The sequence below is a fragment of the Epinephelus lanceolatus genome, chromosome 5 (assembly GCF_041903045.1).
Source record: "Epinephelus lanceolatus isolate andai-2023 chromosome 5, ASM4190304v1, whole genome shotgun sequence".
Classification (NCBI taxonomy): Eukaryota; Metazoa; Chordata; class Actinopteri; order Perciformes; family Serranidae; genus Epinephelus; species Epinephelus lanceolatus.
Window position 1 is genome coordinate 8,905,610 of NC_135738.1, and position 19,056 is coordinate 8,924,665.

Consider the following 19,056-nt stretch of genomic DNA (forward strand, 5'->3'; position numbering starts at 1 on the left):
CATACATCTTACTTCCCACTACTGTCTTTTAGCATTCTCAGTTTTGTTCCTTTCCATTCTATTACTTACTAAAGATTAATCGTTGAGTTGATAAAATGTAATTTAACAGTGAAATATGTTCATTATGAGTTCTTGTTGATGTCTTCAGACGTCTTGTTGTGTTTCACGAACAGTCCAAAATGTCCGTTAGTTAACTGGCTGAATATTTCACCATTAAACATAATCACAAGCTGCTCTGTTTTAGAGCTGCAACTGTCAGCTGTTCAACAGAAAATTGATCTGCAGCTGTTCTGATAACTGATTCATTTATTTACTTCCATTTTATTTATTTTATCATGCAAAAGTGCCCCAAAACATTCTCTGGTTTCAGCTTTTCAAATGTGACAAATAACAACTCTTTTAAACTGATAATCTTCTGAACAAAACAATTAAACAAGAAAATAATTGACACAATTATTGATAACATATTGGTGAAGATTCTTAGTCATCCAGATCATGGTAATCTTAAGTGCTGCATTGTAGGCAACTGGACTTGCTTGAGTTCCTTGAAGATGTTTCACCTCTCATCTAAGAAGCTTCTTCAGTTTGGTACGGATTGACACAGAGTTGCAGCGGAGTCCTGCAACTCTGTGTCAGTCCGTACCAAACTGAAGATAAAGTGAGTTTATCCTCCTCTTTAATCATCACTGTACAATCACAACACCACACCGAGCTTCAGTGACAAACAGGACTTTTATTTTGAAAGTCAGTGCAGGCTATGTTAAAGTGTCGTCACCTACAGTAACATCTGCACACTTCTCTGTCCTCCACAAGAAAGCAACACGTCTACAGACACAAAGTGCTCGTTCTCACACCAGCACAGGGTTTTAGCCAATGAGGGAGGACTACAAGGTGCAAGGGGCCAGCAGAGGAGGACGAGGGTGAGGAGGATGAGGAGGACAAGGACAGTTCAGACAAAGTTCTTCTTCAGGAAGTTGATGAGGCCGTTGGTGGAAGAGTCGTGGGAGGTGACTTCGGAGTCGTCCTTCAGCTCAGGCTCGATCTTCTTTGCCAGCTGCTTCCCGAGTTCAACGCTGCCGGCGGAGACAGAAAGATATTTAGTATTTAATGTTGGTCACCTGCACCGCCAACACACTGTGTACATTTAAATCAACCTAACCTCTCTGTAAACACGTCAACAACTGATGTACCTGATAAATGCCACATACAAACTTCATGTTATTTAGTTTCTTGTGTCTTTATTAAATACAACACATCACAGTTTTGATCTGCTGACTGAGACATCAGAAGACGTTAGTGAGTGAACTCTGAGTTAAGATGTTTGACATTAAACTCACCCCCACTGATCGTAGCTGTTGATGTCCCACATGACGCCCTGCACGAAGATCTTGTGTTCGTACATCGCTAGAAAACAAGAGTCTTTGCATTAAACACATGAAACATGAAGCTTTGTGCTGCCTTCACTGTCACTGTTCAGATAAACTGCAGCTGGACATAATGAAGTTATTAATTTTCTTGAGATCCTCAGCAGGAGGAGCTACAGTTAAACAGACGTTTGCTAGTTAACTTATTTAACAATTTTCTGTTTCATGCATGGACAGATTAAGAGACAGTGGGCCCCTGGGCAAAGATACGCAAAAGGCCCCACCACCTCTCCTACACAGGAGAAAGACACACAGACTTCGTGCTGGTTTTGGTCCTTTTTAGTTGTTTGCACCTTTTTGAAGTTGTTTTGTGTCTTTTATGATGCTTCTTTCAAGGCAGGACTTTCACATTATCATGCTGCCTCACCGTACTTTTTAAAAAAGGTACAATCACAGAATTGGGGGACAGAGTTGTATTGCCTTTTTTTAAGGATTATCTTTTGGGGCCTTTACTACCTTAGTACAGTGCAGCTAGAGAGTGACAGGAAAGGGGGACAGAGAATGGGGATGACACGCAGCAAATGAACCCGAGCCACTGCAAAGGACTCAGCCTACATGAGGCGGACACTCTACGTGCTGAGCTTGAGACTCCCTCAGTTGTGTTGCCTTCAAGCCGGCATCAGTTGTAGTAACAGTGCTGAAATGATGTCTGTGTATATGGGACAGCCAGCAGGACAGAATCATGGGCGGTTGTTACATGTACGACCCACAGTGGGAGATTGCTGGCATGCCGACTGACATCTACTGTATGTAATATACCGTCTATGGAGAAGTACTCCATCTAGACCCACTTTAAAACATCTAAACTTCCCTTTAATGCAGAAAGGTGTGACTCATTATTAGAATGGTTCATATTTAAAACCTTCATAACACTCATAATGCTGTGATTGTCACTATAATTTAAATTCACACTGTGGCCTTAAAACCTCACATTACGTTTCAGTGTGTAACTAAACCTGCATGTGCCGTAGTGACCTCTGGTGGCCGTCAGGTGACTGAACAAACACCTGCAGCTTCTGAGCTTCAACATGTTATTTAAACTAAGACAGGTCAGTTTTAAGTGCAGCTCTTCACCTTTGGACCCCGAGTTTGTTTTCTGTATTTAGTTCAGATGACGTAATTAAGAGAACTCCCAGTACTCACCAACCAGAGCTCCCAGTGTGAACGGGCTCAGCTTCTTGAAAACGATGGAGTTACTTGGCTTGTTTCCCTCAAACACCTTTAAAAGAGAAACAGAAGAAATCAGAGTTTAGAGAGTCTGTGTTTTAATCCTTTAACAGACATTAAAGTTCTGATGAGCAAGACAGGTGTTTTCTAACTCTGACCTCTTTATTAACCCTCATGAGGAACTTGTTTACTGACCTCCTTCACAAATATGACGACCACCACGTCTTAAGAGTTACATTTTTATGTTTTACGGCAACCAGACCCTATTCACTCCCACTCGGTACTTGGAGTGTCACTCTGTTTGTGTGTAGGGTGTAAGGTGTAAACTCAGCAGCGAGTTTGGGACACCATGTGAACGCGGAAATGGAGTGGGAGTGGATAGGGAGAGGGTGTAGGGGGTGGTTTGGGAAAGGCCCGACATCTTCTTCACTTTGTCATCACCCAGTTTGTGTTCTCAGTTACAGTGTGGTATCTCAATGTTTCTCTTCTCATGTGACCACAAAACTTTAATTTATTTAATGAGTCACGTGGAAACTAAAAGATCTTCAGAGTGTTTCACACCGACACAAGAGAAGTGATCAGTAACTACATTTCATTGTGATGGAAGATAAAGTGAGTTTGCACCTAAACAAACATGTGGTTGGTTAATTGATTGATTGATTGATTGATTGATGTGTTACTTTGTGAGGCAACAGCTTCTGCAGAGCGTCTCCCTTCATGCCTGCGGCCTCCAGCTCCTTACGGGCCTCGTCTGGAGTCTTTCCCTTCATCAGTGCTTCTGTCTGAGCCAGGAAGTTCGCCACCAGAATCTGAACACACACACACACACACACACACACACACACACACACAGTCGTCAACATGTCAACAATACATCATCAGCAGCAGCAGACTTAAGTATTTCAAACTACAGCTCATGATTCTGAAATTGAAACATAAGAGAGAGACAGAGAAGGAGAGACAACAAGAGACAGAGTGGGCGTTACCTTGTGGTGGAGGTTGTCTCTGATTGGATGCTGAGACTGAGCGGGAATGAGAAAGTCAGCGGGAATCATACGAGTTCCTGAAAAAGAAGAAACAAGTCTGTTAACTCTTCACGGATCATTATACGTGTAGGTGTGTCTGTGTGTGTGTGTGTGTGTGTGTGTGTGTGTGTGCGTGTGTGTGGTCACCTTGGTGGATGAGCTGGTAGAAGGCGTGCTGTCCGTTGGTCCCAGGTTCGCCCCACACGATTGGTCCAGTGTGGTAGTTGACGCGGACGCCATCTTTGGTGATGTACTTCCCATTAGACTCCATGTCGCCCTGACGACCAAACAGAAGGTCACAATGAGGACTCTGTCTACACTCAACATTATATAGGTATACGGACACTGACAGAGTCTTCTCTTTGTACTCTGCGTTCATGTCTTTTGTTTTTGTGCGCCTTTTCTTAAAGCTTTCGTATACAGACACAACGGAGCAGTACCACCAAAAAACACGAGACTGGTGCAACGTAGTTCAAGCAAAAGAAACCAAATCTGACTAAAATGATAAAGATACTGAGGATATTTTCATTTGATGTAAAGTTACAGTCATAAAAATGTGATCTCAACATTCAGCTTCAGTGTTGGAGCAGCAGGTTCAGAAAATAATACCGTATCTTTTTAATATAAATTCATAATAAGACTGAACGATGACAGTGACCTTTTGTTGCAGCGCCACCGTCTCGTCTCTTTTAAAGTCATTATGTAAATTATTCTAACATTTCTCTGACTCACAGCGTTGCATCTGTTAGCTCGCCTCAGGGGTTCAAATCTCCTGAACAAGGAGTGAATTTAAAAATGAACACAGTGAAGATTTTATTGCTCACCTCCTCCTGTTGTGTTAATAATATCTGATTAAGACTGATGACAGTTAAATGTGTTGTTTTGGATAAAAGCATCATGTCACAGTGTTTCCTCAGCGTCTCCTCCCTCTGAACAGATGGTCTCTGACCCCCCTCCCCTCCTCACACTAACCTGTTGGAAGTATGCAGCGAAGCGGTGCATGTACTGGTCATAGGGCAGCATGGCGTGAGTCTCAGCCTGGAAGAAGTTGATGTACCAGACGCCCAGAACAGCCAGCAGGACGGGGACGTTCTTCTCCAGAGGGGTGCTGCGGAAGTGGTTGTCCTGCAGAGGAGAGACAGTCTGGTTAATGTGGACACAAGGACAGACAAACCAAGACACTGGACCTCATTTACTAAACTAATGTACAAACCAGCACGGATCTGAGCGCAGAAATCATCTAATGATAGAGTTCACGTGATTCATCAAAGGTTCTTGTATCAAGAATCTTTAAATTACATTCAGTGTGTGAAATGTTTGTATAAATAAAATGTGTTATTCGTTCAGCAGCTTCTTAGCTCTGAACACGATGAACATGTTTTCAAAGATTAAGTTCTTGTGCTTGAACAGAAAGAGAAAATGTAAATATTGAAGTGTCTGTGACATGAACTCAGCAGTTCTTTAATAAAACATATTTGCTGACTGAATTTCACTTTTTGTTCTCTGAATAGAAACATGAAGCAACATCTGATAAAATGTTATTCATAGAAACAAATGTTCTCCTACCATCCAGTGAGCTCCTGCAAGAAGCTGCTCGAAGTTTTCAAAGCCTGAAACACACACACACAGGTCAAAGGTCATGTGTGATACAGATGGTGATGAACACAGACTGACAATAAGGAAAAACTTAAAACCGTGATGGAGATAAAAAGGTTTATGGAAATATCAAATCTGAAACAAAGAGTTGATGATGGAAATCAAAACATAAATATAACCAAAAATGTTGAGTAACAGAGTAACACCAATGATGACACCACGAGGAAGCATCCGTCACACTGAATGATATCAAATCATCAGCCGAACTACAAGAACTAACTTCCTGTTGTGTTTCAGAACCAAAGACAATGAGTCTCTTCATGCAGCAACATGCAACGACTGCTGATTTAAACATTCACTGATAAAATCAGCAGAGACTGAAGCTGAAACTGAGGCTGGGTATCAATTATTCTATACACACCTATGTAACCACATCTGTTTTTATACGACAAAGTTCACTATATTCCATGTCATGTCTGCTTTATGATGTTTGGAAGTGTGTTATTCTTAATAAGAGAAAAATCTGCTTATTGATACATTTCAGAGTCAGTATTTCCAACCTGGACCCTATTTTCTCATATTTCTGTGTCTAGGTGACTGATGGGGACAATAGCTTTTAAAATTGGCCCAGTATTGAGAGAGAGCTCTGCAGCCAGCAGCAGTGAAACAGGCTGCAATGTAACCACTCAGATCATGTTCACACTGTCAATGTATGTCCACCAAAAGTGTTTGCTTTTGTCACTGACAGGCTCAGATGGTTATTCTAAGAGTCAGTTATGGTGGGTGTACACTGCCAGTGTAAGCATACCCTGAGTGGTTACATCGCAGTCTGCTTCACTGCTGCTGCTGCAGCACTCTCTCTTTCAATACTGGACCGGTTTCAAAAAGTATTGTTCCTGTTAGTTACTTAGACACAAAAAACATGGGAAACTGGGGTCCAGGTTGAAAGTTACTCTTTAAACTTGTGAGGAGCTTTTAATCAATACAGCAGTAATCAATACCCAGTCTGGTCTGGTCTGAGGGTTGAGTAAAGGTTAAAGTCAGCAGACATACCTATGTGCAGAGCGATGGACAGACCGATGGCTGACCACAGAGAGTAACGACCTCCGACCCACTGAGGAGGAGCAAACATGACATCACACAGTCATTCCACCAATCAGAGCGCAGCCAGGGCATCACATCAACAACAAGCATCGAGACATGTCAAATATTTTAGCAACAGGTCGGTGACGGTAAACGTTACAGTTAATATTACAAAGTTCAGACTGTCACAGTTTGAACTTTAAACGTCACCAACCGAACACTCTGAACAGGTTTTAACACATGCTGCTGAACGTCAGCTGTGCATCATGAAGCTCATGACATCACACATCATCATCATCATCATCATCATCAGGCAATAAAATTAGGGCAGACTCACATCCCAGAACTCAAACATGTTCGCTGTGTCGATGCCAAAATCCTTCACTTTGGCCTAGGAGGAGAGGAGAGGAGAGGAGAGGAGAGAGGCAAGGGGAGGAAAAGAAAAGAGGGGAGAGGACGAGAGGAGAGGAGAAGAAAAGAAAAGTGAAGTAAAAGTAAAAGAAAGGAAAGAAGAGAAGGTAACAATAGAGGAGAAAAGGAGAGAGAAGAGAGGAGGAGGGGAGGAGAGAAAAGGAAAGAAAAAGAAGGGAAAGGAAGGGAAAGAAAAGGAAGGAAAGGAGAGAAGGAAAGGAAAGGAACAGAAAGGAAAGGAAAGGAAAGGAAAGCAAACAATAGAGGTGGAAAGAAGAGAAAGGGAGAGAGAAGCGAGGAGGGGGAAAGGAAAGGAAATGAAAGGAAAAGAAAAGAAGAGAGGAGGAGAGGAAACAGATGAAGAGAAGAAACAAGAGAGGAAACATTATTGACATATTTCAGTAATCAGCTGTCTGATAAGATGAACTGCTCACAGACACAAACACTTTAACTGTTATGTAATAAAACACCTGATAACAGATTTAAACAGAACTGATCACTGATAATAATTAATGTATATAATTAATATTACACATTATGATTATATTATATAAAGTTTCTTTAACCAGTCAGAGTTGATGAAAAACAGTTTTAACGGTCACTTACTGCGTTGGTGGACAGAGCTACGAAATGTTTGGCGACAGCAGATTTCTGTGGAGGACAAGAAGAGATGACGGAAATGTGACGAGACATTTGGACAGACATGTCCTGCCCTGCAGCCAGTGTCCTGTCACAGAGAAATACACTGACTAAAGTGTCCTCCAATCAGCTGTCAGGGAACAAATGGACTCACATCATTGGCTGCCTTGAGGAGCCAGTCCCTGGCAGACTCTGCGTTGGTGATGGTCTCCTGAGTGGTGAACGTCTGGAAGAAAGAAGTGTGAGACAGAGTGAGACAGCAGCTGGCTTATAGACAAACAGCTGGTGTGAAGCAAGTGTGTGTGTGTGTGTGTGTGTGTGTGTGTGTGAGGTCACCTTGGAGGCGATGATGAAGAGGGTGGTCTCTGCGTTGAGTTGAGCAAGCGTCTTGGCCATGTGAGTCCCGTCAATGTTGGAGACGAACCACACCTTCGGTCCACCCTCTGAGTACGGCTTCAGAGCCTCCGTCACCATCAGAGGACCCTGAACACACCACCACAACACAGTTACAGCCAAGTCGAGCATGGCTTCATTGTCTTGGACACCATCAGAGGGCCCTGAACACACCACAACATAGATACAGTTTCAGCTGAGTGCAACTATATTGTCTCTGTCCTGATCAAAGGACCCTGAATGCACCACAACAAAGTTACAGTTGAGTACAGCTTCAGAGCCCCCGTCACCTTCAGAGGGCCCTGAATGCACCAGAATACAGTTACAGTTACAACTGACTATGGCTTCAGAGTCTTTGTCACCATCAGAGGGCCCTGAAGGCACCAAAAAAACAGTTTTAGCCAAGCACACATGCAGAGCCTCTGTCACCATCAGAGGGCCCTGAATACACCATTACACAGCTACAGCCTGGTACAGCTTCTGAGTCTCCGTCACCATCGGAGGGCCCTGAACGCATTACAACACAGTTACAGTTGCAGCTGAGTACAGGACCTTGTACACGGTTTGTTTGCAGGTTTGTGACATCAGAGGTGAGCACATATTCTCTGTATTACAGCTCATTTAAAAACATAAAGTCTATCTTCTGTCAGAGACAGTTTGTGTGACTTTACTGCACTTTGTACCTGTTACATCACTGCTGGACAGTAAACTACTACTGTAGCAAATGGCAGCTCCGTCACTGTTTAGATTATATTTAAAAAAAATTTACCATCACCTCCTGATCTGACTCGTGTGAAAAAATGACTACAGTCTGTTCTATAATCAAACCTTCAGTTTTCTGTCCACACAGCAGGGCTGATCTGCTGTGACTCATTCCTACAGACACACACAGAGGTCTGAGTGGTTTAAATACTATAGCTGCATGAATCACAGCTCTACTATCAGTTAAACATTCATGACTCAGGGTCTAAATAATGCTCAGTGCTGCACTGGAGGCCCCTGAACACAACGTGCTGCATGTTCAGGAAATCAAACTGAAACTGTTTTTATTATGAACGTAGATGATATACTCTGGTTCAATTTTCTCCTGTGACTCACCTTTTGTTAAAACACTATTGTTGTGGTTTTTTCAGTGGCATTATCAACCTTTCATACTGTCCCGTTCTAAACAGGTAACATCTCAGGTGTTTGACTCACCAGGTCGGAGCCTCCGATGCCGATGTTCACAACGTCTGTGATGCTCTTCCCACTGAAGCCTTTCCACTCCCCGCTGCGAACCCTCTGTGAACACACAACACTGAAGGTCACAACCTTTACGTGAAACTTCATAACTCATGAAAAACACTCCGTGCAGTAACGACCATACGTACATGACAGAAGGACTTCATCTTGTCCAGCACTCGGTTCACCTCTGGCATCACGTCTTTGCCGTCGACGTGGATCGGCGTGTTGGAGCGATTACGCAGAGCGACATGGAGCACAGCACGACCCTGCACACACACACCATATCAATCAATAATTTAATGACTGATGACCACATCTCATCACAGTTACTTTACTGTGTTTTATATGAGTCTAGATCCACAATCAACTTTGGGTTTTTGGAGTGTTTGCAACACAAAACAAGACATGTATTCCATAACTTGAGTGAGGAGTAAAATATTATTCTTGACATTTTATAAAGTCAAAAAATAATCAATTAATCAGACAAAAACATCAGCAGATGAGCAGATTATGTATGTGATTAATATTCTATCTGCTCCTCAACTCTGTCATCGCTGATCGGTGTGTCTGCAGCCAAAACTGCAAAGTCACTGAGGAGGACGTTACGCAACTCCACTCTGACCGCCCTGTGTGTGTGTGTTAATATGTGCAGTCACTGTGAGGTAAGCTTTTGTCTGCTGCTCGTTGCCTTCAGGAATCTGCTGATAACAAGGTGCCCATATTTCATGGACAGAATTTCAAAATGTTTCCATGACTTTAAGGACCAATATGTTTTTTTTTTTTTCTTCTTGCTCCACTTGCCTGAAATGTTTCAAACCTATCAGATTCAAACTCTGTTCAAGCATAATTTCAGCTACCTGACATACATGGAGGGAGAGATGACACAAAACATGATTGAAATTCCATGACTTTTCCAGGTTTTCCATGACCTTGGGAACCTTGTTGATAACTGTGATCTTCTCTAATATTAGAGTGAATATAAAGGTGCCTCGTGCAGACTTTGCATCCTACTCATGAATCATGTGTGGACACACTGTGACGGATGATTTAGGGCCAGTTGTTATGGTCTCTGCACTAACTGACGTATCATCAGGTTTTTACAGCTTCTTCTCTGGAGACGACTCTGTGTGAGCTCTGAGACTAAACACTCAGCAGTATACTCTGTAGACTGATTCTTCAGCAGACATTAGGACTCGCCACAGCAGGAAAAGCACAAGCTCATTAACAACATCCAGTTGTCAAATCTAATTTTGCCTTTAACAGCTTTAAGGTTGGAAATCATCTCATGTCACTGTCTGAGGGTATTTTATCTGTGTTGTATCATCATGTTCCAGCTCTACATGAGAAGCTTTATGACATTTACACTCTGTGAAATTGACAAACTAAAGGCCAAGAATATTTACAGGTGTCATGTGTCATTTTATTAAACATTCCCTACAATTCAGGCTGACATATCTGATATCGCTGGAAACTTTGGCATCTCAAATTACATGTCAGATAAAGAGCTTTGGATGTGGATGATTTGGATGCTTGGCTGCACAGCATCAGTTACTAATGACTAAACATCCTGGCAGTGGAGTTAAAGCTGCAGGTTAAAGTCAGTCTTCATGATGTGTTCAGGAACATTTAAAGACTATGAATGTGTAACATTAAGTCTTTCTGATTTGTTCAAGGACATATAAAGACTCTATGAATGTGTTAAAATCAGTCTTCATGACATGTTTAGGGGCACGTTAAAGTCAGTCTTCATGATGTGTTCAGGGACATGTAAAAGTCAGTCTTAGTGATGTGTTCAGGAACATGTTAGAGGTAGTCTTCATAATGTGTTCAGAGAAATGTTAAAGGGAGTCTTCATGATGTGTTCAGGGACATGTTCAGGGACATTTACAGACTATGAACATGTTCAAATCAGTCTTCATGATGCGTTCAGGAACATTTACAGACTATGAACGTGTTAAAATCAGTCTTCATGATGTGTTCAGGGACATGTTAAAGTCAGTCTTAGTGATGTGTTCAGGAACATGTTAGAGGTAGTCTTCATAATATGTTCAGAGACATGTTAAAGGGAGTCTTCATGATGTGTTCAGGGACATGTTCAGGGACATTTACAGACTATGAACATGTTCAAATCAGTCTTCATGATGTGTTCAGGAACATTTACAGACTATGAGCGTGTTAAAATCAGTCTACATGTGTTCAGGCAGGGACATGTTAAAGTCAGTCTTAGTGATGTGTTCAGGAACATGTTAGAGGGAGTCTTCACAATGTGTTCAGGGACATGTTAAAGGGCGTTTTCATGATGTGTTCAGGGACATTTACAGACTCTGTGAACATGTTCAAATCAGTCTTCATGATGTGTTCAGGAACAATTACAGACTATGAACATGTTAAAATCAGTCTTCATGATGTGTTCGGGGACATGTTAAAGTCAGTCTTCGTGATGTGTTCAGGAACATGTTAAAGTCAGTCTTCATGAGGTGTTCAGGGACGTGTTTAAGCCAGTCTTCATGATGTGTTCAGGAATATTTACAGACTCTATGAACGTGTTCAAATCAGTCTTCATGATGTGTTCAGGGACGTGTTTAAGCCAGTCTTCATGATGTGTTCAGGAATATTTACAGACTCTATGAACGTGTTCAAATCAGTCTGCATGATGTGTTCAGGAACTTGTTAAAATCAGTCTTCGTGCTGTGTTTTTGTACCTCAGTAAAGTTGATTTTCTCTCCAGAGAACATCTTCTCTCTGGCCTCCTCCACTCCCCTCGACTTGGCCTGTGAACATTATAAACATACAGTTAACACATTAACACATTCAGCCCCACATCTAGGAACACATGAATACATTCAGCCCCACATCTAGGAACACATGAACACATTATTACAGCAACAGTGAGTGAATGTGACCAAACAGTGTGTGTTTAGAAATCTCTTGTTCTCAGTAATGTAAGGAGGAAGTGCTGCGAGCTGTGTGACCACATTCTGCGAGACAATGCTTCAGCGAGCCAACCGTGATATGAGGAGTTTATTCTTTCAAAATAAAGTGTTGAAATCTTCCTGTTTCATTGTGCTCGTTTGAGCAACAGAGTTCAGATCAGTTTTTATCTCTCTTCTCGGAGCAGGAAGTCACTGCTGTGAATCAAACCTTTGTTAAAGCATATTTCACAACAACAGCTCAATAATAATACGGATTCTAATGTTTCCTGCATGTGAAGAACATAAAGGGGTCAGGTGCACAGGAGCTGGGTGGTGAAGAGAAGAAGAGGCTGTGTGTGTTTATTTCAAACTGCAGCTGTCAGAAAATTACAACTACCATCAGAATCTCCACTTTGTGTCAGACAATCAGTATATTTACATACACAGTTAAGTTGAGCTACAGTTAAAAGACTTTAATATTTTGTTCTGTGACATAAAATACATCAGTGAAGACCCAGTTCATGAATTTTGAAGCTTTATGTATGTTAAAAAAGGTGGTTAATGACAAGTGGCTTAATGACCACTGCTTAACGGCATCGTTGATGTAGGGATGTTAAATCACACGACCACAGTGTAGTTTGTCTGTATCCTAACGTAAGCTTTTTACTTCCGAGTGCATTTAAGCTTCAAAAATCATGAAAGTGGTGTGTATTTCTGAAGATGTATCATAAATGTTTGTTCACCACAGAGCTTATTTTCTGCTATAATCCAAAATCCAAAGGCTTTTGACAAGGGAACCAGGACGACAACAACTTTCACACTGGCCTAAAGATAAATGTCAATAGGTATATTTAGTGATTTCTATTCTATTCTATTTCAGTCTGTTCTCGCAATTTTTTGTATGTTTTCCTAGGAAACATGATGCACCTAAATTTTTACAAATCCCACATATTTTGAATAGCTGCGATCACATGACCAATGTGCTGACAGCAGTAAACAAGGAAGCAGTCTCAAGCACCTGCAAGGCGGCAGGTTGGGTTGCTGGATAGGTCACAAAAAAACTGACTTTTGACCAGAACTTTTCCCTGGAGTCGCATATTGGGATCCATGTTAACTTTGAATCATTTTACTGTACATCTACACCATGTTTCTTTTCCTAAACCTAACCACAGTAACTTTTCATTAATTATACATGTATTACTGTATGTTAAGGACGTAACGTCATTCATGGGGCGCACATTCGTAGGATATCATACAAACTGTTCAGTGAGAATAAGCTGTTCTGTTATATGCTCCTTGCATGTTACGTTTGGCTTAAAACTCAATTAGACCATTTAACTGGACTACTGTCTTTGTCCCAGTATACAAGCACGGGACCGGACGGGAGTCGATTTATTGACCAAAGTATGTCCGACTCCGCTACAATAGGTGGTGATATACAGACAAACAAGTTAGCCACCATTAGCTAGCAGCAAACCGGTTCCATGGTGGACATCTTGACAGCTCTGTATATCTTGTTCGTGCTGTTAAATATTTAACTCTTTCAGATGACACATCATAAACTGTGTCCCCTCATCCACCCAAAAATTCAAGTCTCTGGGTGTACAATTCGCCATGTTCTTTCTTCTTCTTCTTCTGTTACGCATTTACTGCTATTCAATCTCGGGTCAAAGCCTGGGGTGGAAACTGTGGAGCCTGCACAGAGCGCCTGCGCCAGTTTGGGTCTTATTGACTGTATACATGCAGGAGGAATTCAACTCTCAATCTTATTATCTTTGAGAAATTCGATTTTTGTACAATTTCAAAAAAGCGCATTTTGAAAGTCTGGTTTTAGTTGGACAAACACAATAAATGTCTCTAATGTCATGTAAATGTACTGAGTGTGTTTGTATGCACACAAGTGTCCTGGTTCGGATCAGGTTTTGGAGTATCCCTGTTTCGTGTTGTACAGGTAAACATCATATTCTCGTTCAGAAACCTGAATAAGTCACCTAGAGAACTCTGATAGAAATCATAGGTCATTCTCTGCTCACAGAAATAAGTAGTTCAGATGATGATCAAACACCTGATGACTGTTATGTTCATGTAAACGGGGAGATCAATAACCAGGTGTCATGTAAACATCACATCTGTAATGTTTTGTAGTCTTGTCTTGTTCACTGCATTGTCATTACAGGTGGGGTGTGTGTTCAGAGGCTGTGGTTGTATCTGATTACATTTACCACTTCCTCTTAAGAAGTAAAGAGGTATTTCACCACTGGAAAGATGGTCTTTTTTTCATAAAACGAGGCTGTCGCTGCAGTAACGAGACAGAAATAGTTTTCAAATTAGTGCTATATGACCAGAGTGAAAGGGACTGTGGCGTTTGCTTTGCTGTGATGTAATGCCACCTTATCGGTTTGACACACTGGCGGCCGGCTGCTAACAAACAATCTCATATTACAGTTAAATGGTGAGCTCTAACATGTTTCTGAAAACATTTGAGGAGAGAAACAGACAACGCAGTAACAGAATCTTGGTTTATATTTAATCAGCGCCGCTTAGTTTCCACTGTGCAGGGAACAGTATGGCGCCCACTTCCTGTTCACAGACTCTCGTATTACAGCTAAACAGGGCACTAAAATATGTTTTAAGGAACATTTAAGGTAAGAAATAGGCAATACAGTAACATAATCTTGGTTTGTATTTGCTCAGCACCGTGTAGTCTTACTGTCTGATCAGATTTCTGCCTCTATTTTCTGTGTCTGTGGTGGCAGCATGGGGTGGTGGGCAGTACGAAAATGCGGACGTGAGGAAGGGGAGCAGGGAGATCTGGGCGCTCGTTAGATGGAGGGAAGTTCACCACAGTTCACTTACACACACTACCCACATTGTTATGATACAAAGCTGGTTGAAAATCAGTGAAGCGTCCCTATAATTGGATTTTAACCTGTTTTGTGGAAGAATAAACAGTCAAACGCGAATCTTTGAAGTGGAACTGAACTATTTTAATGATGTGAGTCAGTGTTTAGTCCCACACAGCTTTTTTGGGCTGCCTTCAGAGGCCCGTAACGTCCATGTGGACTCAGTGATGTCTCACTCTGTCCAGGATTTGTCTGTCTCCTGCTGAGAGTCAGTGCTGAAGCTTCATCAGTAACTTTCACTCTTTGTCTGAGTGTTTTAGACTGAGGATAACTTTCAGCTTGATACACATGAGCCCAGACATCACCTATAACCTCACCAGTAACCTCACCTGTCCCCACATATACACCTGTGTGCCTCTGCAGCGAACCAGCAGCATGTTTACAGAGTCACAGCTGATTAACATCTTTAAGAGAAGCTCAGGCTGCGTTACAATGAGAGGAGAGGCTTAAGGCTTATTAGAAGAGACAGATGTAGCACAGTGTGTGTTTGTGTTTGTTTGTTTGTTTGTTTGTGTGTGTGTTGTTTTCTACCATGGCGATCAGCATGTCCATCACTTCCTGGTTGATGAGATTCTTGGAGTAGTCCAGCAAGATTTCTCCATCGTCCGTCTCTAGAGTTGTGCTGTCAGAAACACAGTCAGAGAAACTATTAGCACATAAATAACTATATTTATAAGAACGACTTTTATTTCATTAGCATCCAGCACGTCTGTGTGTGAAGTTTTACAGTCATTATATACACATCTGCATCTGCTGAAACAATGAGTCAATTAACAGCTAATTAATCAGACATTTCCATAAGGAATAAACTGTTTTTGTCATTGATTAATCTTCTCAAATGTTTTGATTTGCTGCTTTTATTCATGTAACTCAAATATCTCTGACTTTTGGACGGTTGGTCAGATAACATAAATGCTCCCAGCTTATTATTTATATTTATATATTTGAAATAACCAATTAATCACACAAAAGAGAACAAAGTGGGAAAGTGTGATGGAAATTTCTCTCAATCTATAGTCTAAAAATATATCAATTCATCATAAAAAGAAAAGACAGAAAACAGATGGCTGCATGTGTTATTTTCTAACGAATAATGTACGTTTACAGAGAAAACGTATCACCGACTGAAAGAGAAATCATATAAATAACCTAGAACAAAATGTACAAAATTGAAAATGGCCAGTCAGAGATGAAGCGACTCTGAAAGCCTGCAGCTTTTAAATCCTATCGATCAATAGGAGTGCAGCTACCAAGACAGGAGGACACGCAGAGGGCTAAGACTATTAGCTGATTAAAAAATGAATTATTTTGAGAAGTGTTTAATTATTTAAATATTTTATTGCGCAAAAAAAAAAAAATTTAACTGTTTCATACCTCAGTAAAGTGGATCTCAAACAACAGACAAAATGATTCATTATTTAATGGAGAAAATGACCAGCAGATTAATCAAGAGTCATTAGTTGACGCTCTATCTGCTTGTAGAGCTGAAATAACATTTATTATTATTATATTATAATCACACAAATCCAAGGTGATGAATTAAGAAGGCTTATATTCCACCAATACTCTAAACTCAAATTTATTGTTATTATAAATTACAAAGAAAAGCATTCATTTTTTACACTTTACAGCTGTCAATCAATCCATTAACTGACTAACTGCTGCAGCTTCATTGGCGACAATAAATGACTGCATACTTTGGGTGTGGTTTTGAGAACTACTGCAATCAGTGTGGACATTTATAAATCCAGCATAAAAGTACACGATGTACTGTGTACCTTTACACAACATGCAATACTGTATACTCCCAGTGCTTGCTACAGATTGATCTCTACACTGTTAAATATAAACACAGATGAACCAAAGCAGTTACCAGTGAGGGAATGTAACTAAGTACATTCACTCAGGTACATGTGCTTTGCTGGAGTATTTCCATATTCTGCATTTTAATACTTCTCCACTACATGTCAGAGGTACATATTGTACTTTTTATTATATGTATCCGACAGCTTTAGTTACTTTACAGATTCAGATTATGAATACCAACGATAATCAATGTTAAATGATGATGCATTATGATAGATTTAACTATGCAGCAGTATATGAAGTCATTAAAATGAGCTCCACCTTTACCAGCTGCAACATTTAAGTGATTATTTAATTAATGTATCAATAATCATAATATAATAATATCATATATATCATTCTGCATGATGAATACTTTTACTTTTTGATGCTTTAAGTATATTTAAGATAAATTTTGAAGGCAGGACACAACAGGTTGCTAAAACATTAATTAAATGGATGATAAATACAAATCACAGACTGATGCACGAGGCCTTATGGATGCCGCAATATTACTATCAGTTGCATTTATTACAGTATAGTTTCCCCTCTAAGACACTAAATGACTCATGCATCCTTGGAGGATGTGCCGCAGCGCACGTAGCCTCCGTAAATGAGGCACAGCGAGCCGCAGGACGGAGGCAGACTCCCCGGTGACCGCAGCAGACACCCAGCAGACATCCAGCCTCGTGCAGCTGCACTATAACCCCGCCTGATAAACACCTTTACACCGTATCCATGTTTAAATCAACGAGCTGTGTTAATAGTCTAAATTATGAATGAACCTCTGGGCTGTGGTTTGAACAGAAGAAGCCGAACTGTTGCATGAACCGTCCAGCATCCATTATCGGACACCTCCTGCCCCGCATGCAGCTCACACTGAGCGGACAGGTTGACATGAACACACCGGAAGCTTGAAATTAATACACCTGGAGTTCAACAGGTTTATCAAACTTGGCGTTAGCTTAAACTAGCTTGTGTTAGCCACTTTTACCTATCACGTTTAACACATATTAAACAATATATGTCTTTTAAGGTATTGTGTGACATGTTTAACGTTTAAATTAAGAAAAATAAGACATTAATTAATAAAACCTGCTTTTAAAAGGTTAATTTATTGCAGTTTTACATCATTGTCAAATAACGCATTTTAAGCTAGCGTTTTAGTTTTAGCTAGCGTTAGCCGCGTATAAATCATCCTTTATCACATTAACTATAAGCAGACAACATATATTAATACTACACATTAATGTCACGGTGCTTTTATTAAACATTTAACACGTTTATGGAGAAAACTGTAACGCGGAAATATCCCCGGAGCCATCTGTCCGATAATGGACGCAGTTGACATTAGCACGTCGGCTAACATTAGCTAAGTGGTTTAATTGGCTGTCGGCATGAGGCCTGCGAGCTGTTTTACACTCTTTGCGACACACAGGTGAGTGAGTTTACCTGACGTGTGGGAACAGGTCTGAATATCATGTCTGGGAACGATTCCGGTTTGGAGACTGAAGCGGAAAAGTACCGATATGAGAGGATGACCTTGTGAGTCAAACACAGGAGGAGTGTTCACAGGTTTAACTCTGTTTGTAGGGAAACACTTGAACGCAACACGCCAAAGTCAATACATAAAAATGCTGATGTAAGGAGCAGGTTTATTTGTAACGTTACAACTGTGATTTACGGTGCTGTAGTGAAGGCCTGTCACGTTGCTGCAAAGTGCAACTCTATGGGCATCACGCCCACCTTCCTTCTTCATCATCATCATCATCATCATCATCATCCTCCTCCTCCTCACGCTCCTCATCATGTCTCCACTCTCAGGTGCTAATAAAGTGTCTCACCTGAATGTGCTGAACCTGTCCTTGTCGGACTCGAACATGTCCCTCATGCTGAGGCTGCCCGCGTTAGCTTTGTACCACTGCTCCAGCTTCTTGTAGTTGGAGTCGTTAGTGAGCGCCATGATGGTGGTTGTTACTGGTGGTGCTGGTGATACTGGCAGCGGGCTGGTCCTCCGTGTTACTCCGACCTCAGAGGCGGTGGACTTGTCTCCGTGTGGTAGCGGTGATGAGGAGGAGAAGGAGGAGATGAAGACGGTGCAGCTGCACAGCTGACAGGGGCCGGATGGTTGGGACAGTCTGCACCAATGAGGCCTCACTCCGCCCCGCTAGTTGAAACTCCACCCAGTGTGCTGATACTGGGACTGTATGGGGCTGTATGGAGGGGGATCAGTGCCGGTAATATAGACCTGGGGCTCAGTTGTGTAAGGTGGGAATTACAATCTCTGATGCTACCGTATGTATGTGTGGAGGAAGATTATGGAGGAAGATTATTAGATAATACAGACTTTTCTTTAACGGTGTTAATTTTGACAACTATTTCAGATTTAGTCTTAGTCTTAAGAAAAGAATGCTAATTAGTTTTAGTTACATTT

General features: G+C 41.2%; 1 protein-coding gene across 1 annotated transcript; it reads right to left on the reverse strand.

The window, feature by feature from the left end:
• Window positions 1-713: 713 nt before the first annotated feature.
• gpia (glucose-6-phosphate isomerase a) lies at window positions 714-18,812 on the reverse strand. The gene is made up of 18 exons (XM_033635486.2): window positions 18,467-18,812; window positions 15,309-15,399; window positions 11,665-11,733; window positions 9,109-9,228; window positions 8,936-9,019; window positions 7,682-7,828; window positions 7,500-7,571; window positions 7,313-7,357; window positions 6,633-6,686; window positions 6,266-6,326; window positions 5,183-5,226; window positions 4,589-4,741; window positions 3,764-3,893; window positions 3,578-3,654; window positions 3,272-3,400; window positions 2,568-2,643; window positions 1,338-1,404; window positions 714-1,073 (listed from the first exon to the last, which is right to left on the reverse strand). Exons 1-18 carry the CDS (start codon window positions 18,583-18,585, stop codon window positions 950-952), a joined length of 1,662 nt encoding a protein of 553 aa, XP_033491377.2. The 5' UTR covers window positions 18,586-18,812; the 3' UTR covers window positions 714-949.
• Window positions 18,813-19,056: the final 244 nt, after the last annotated feature.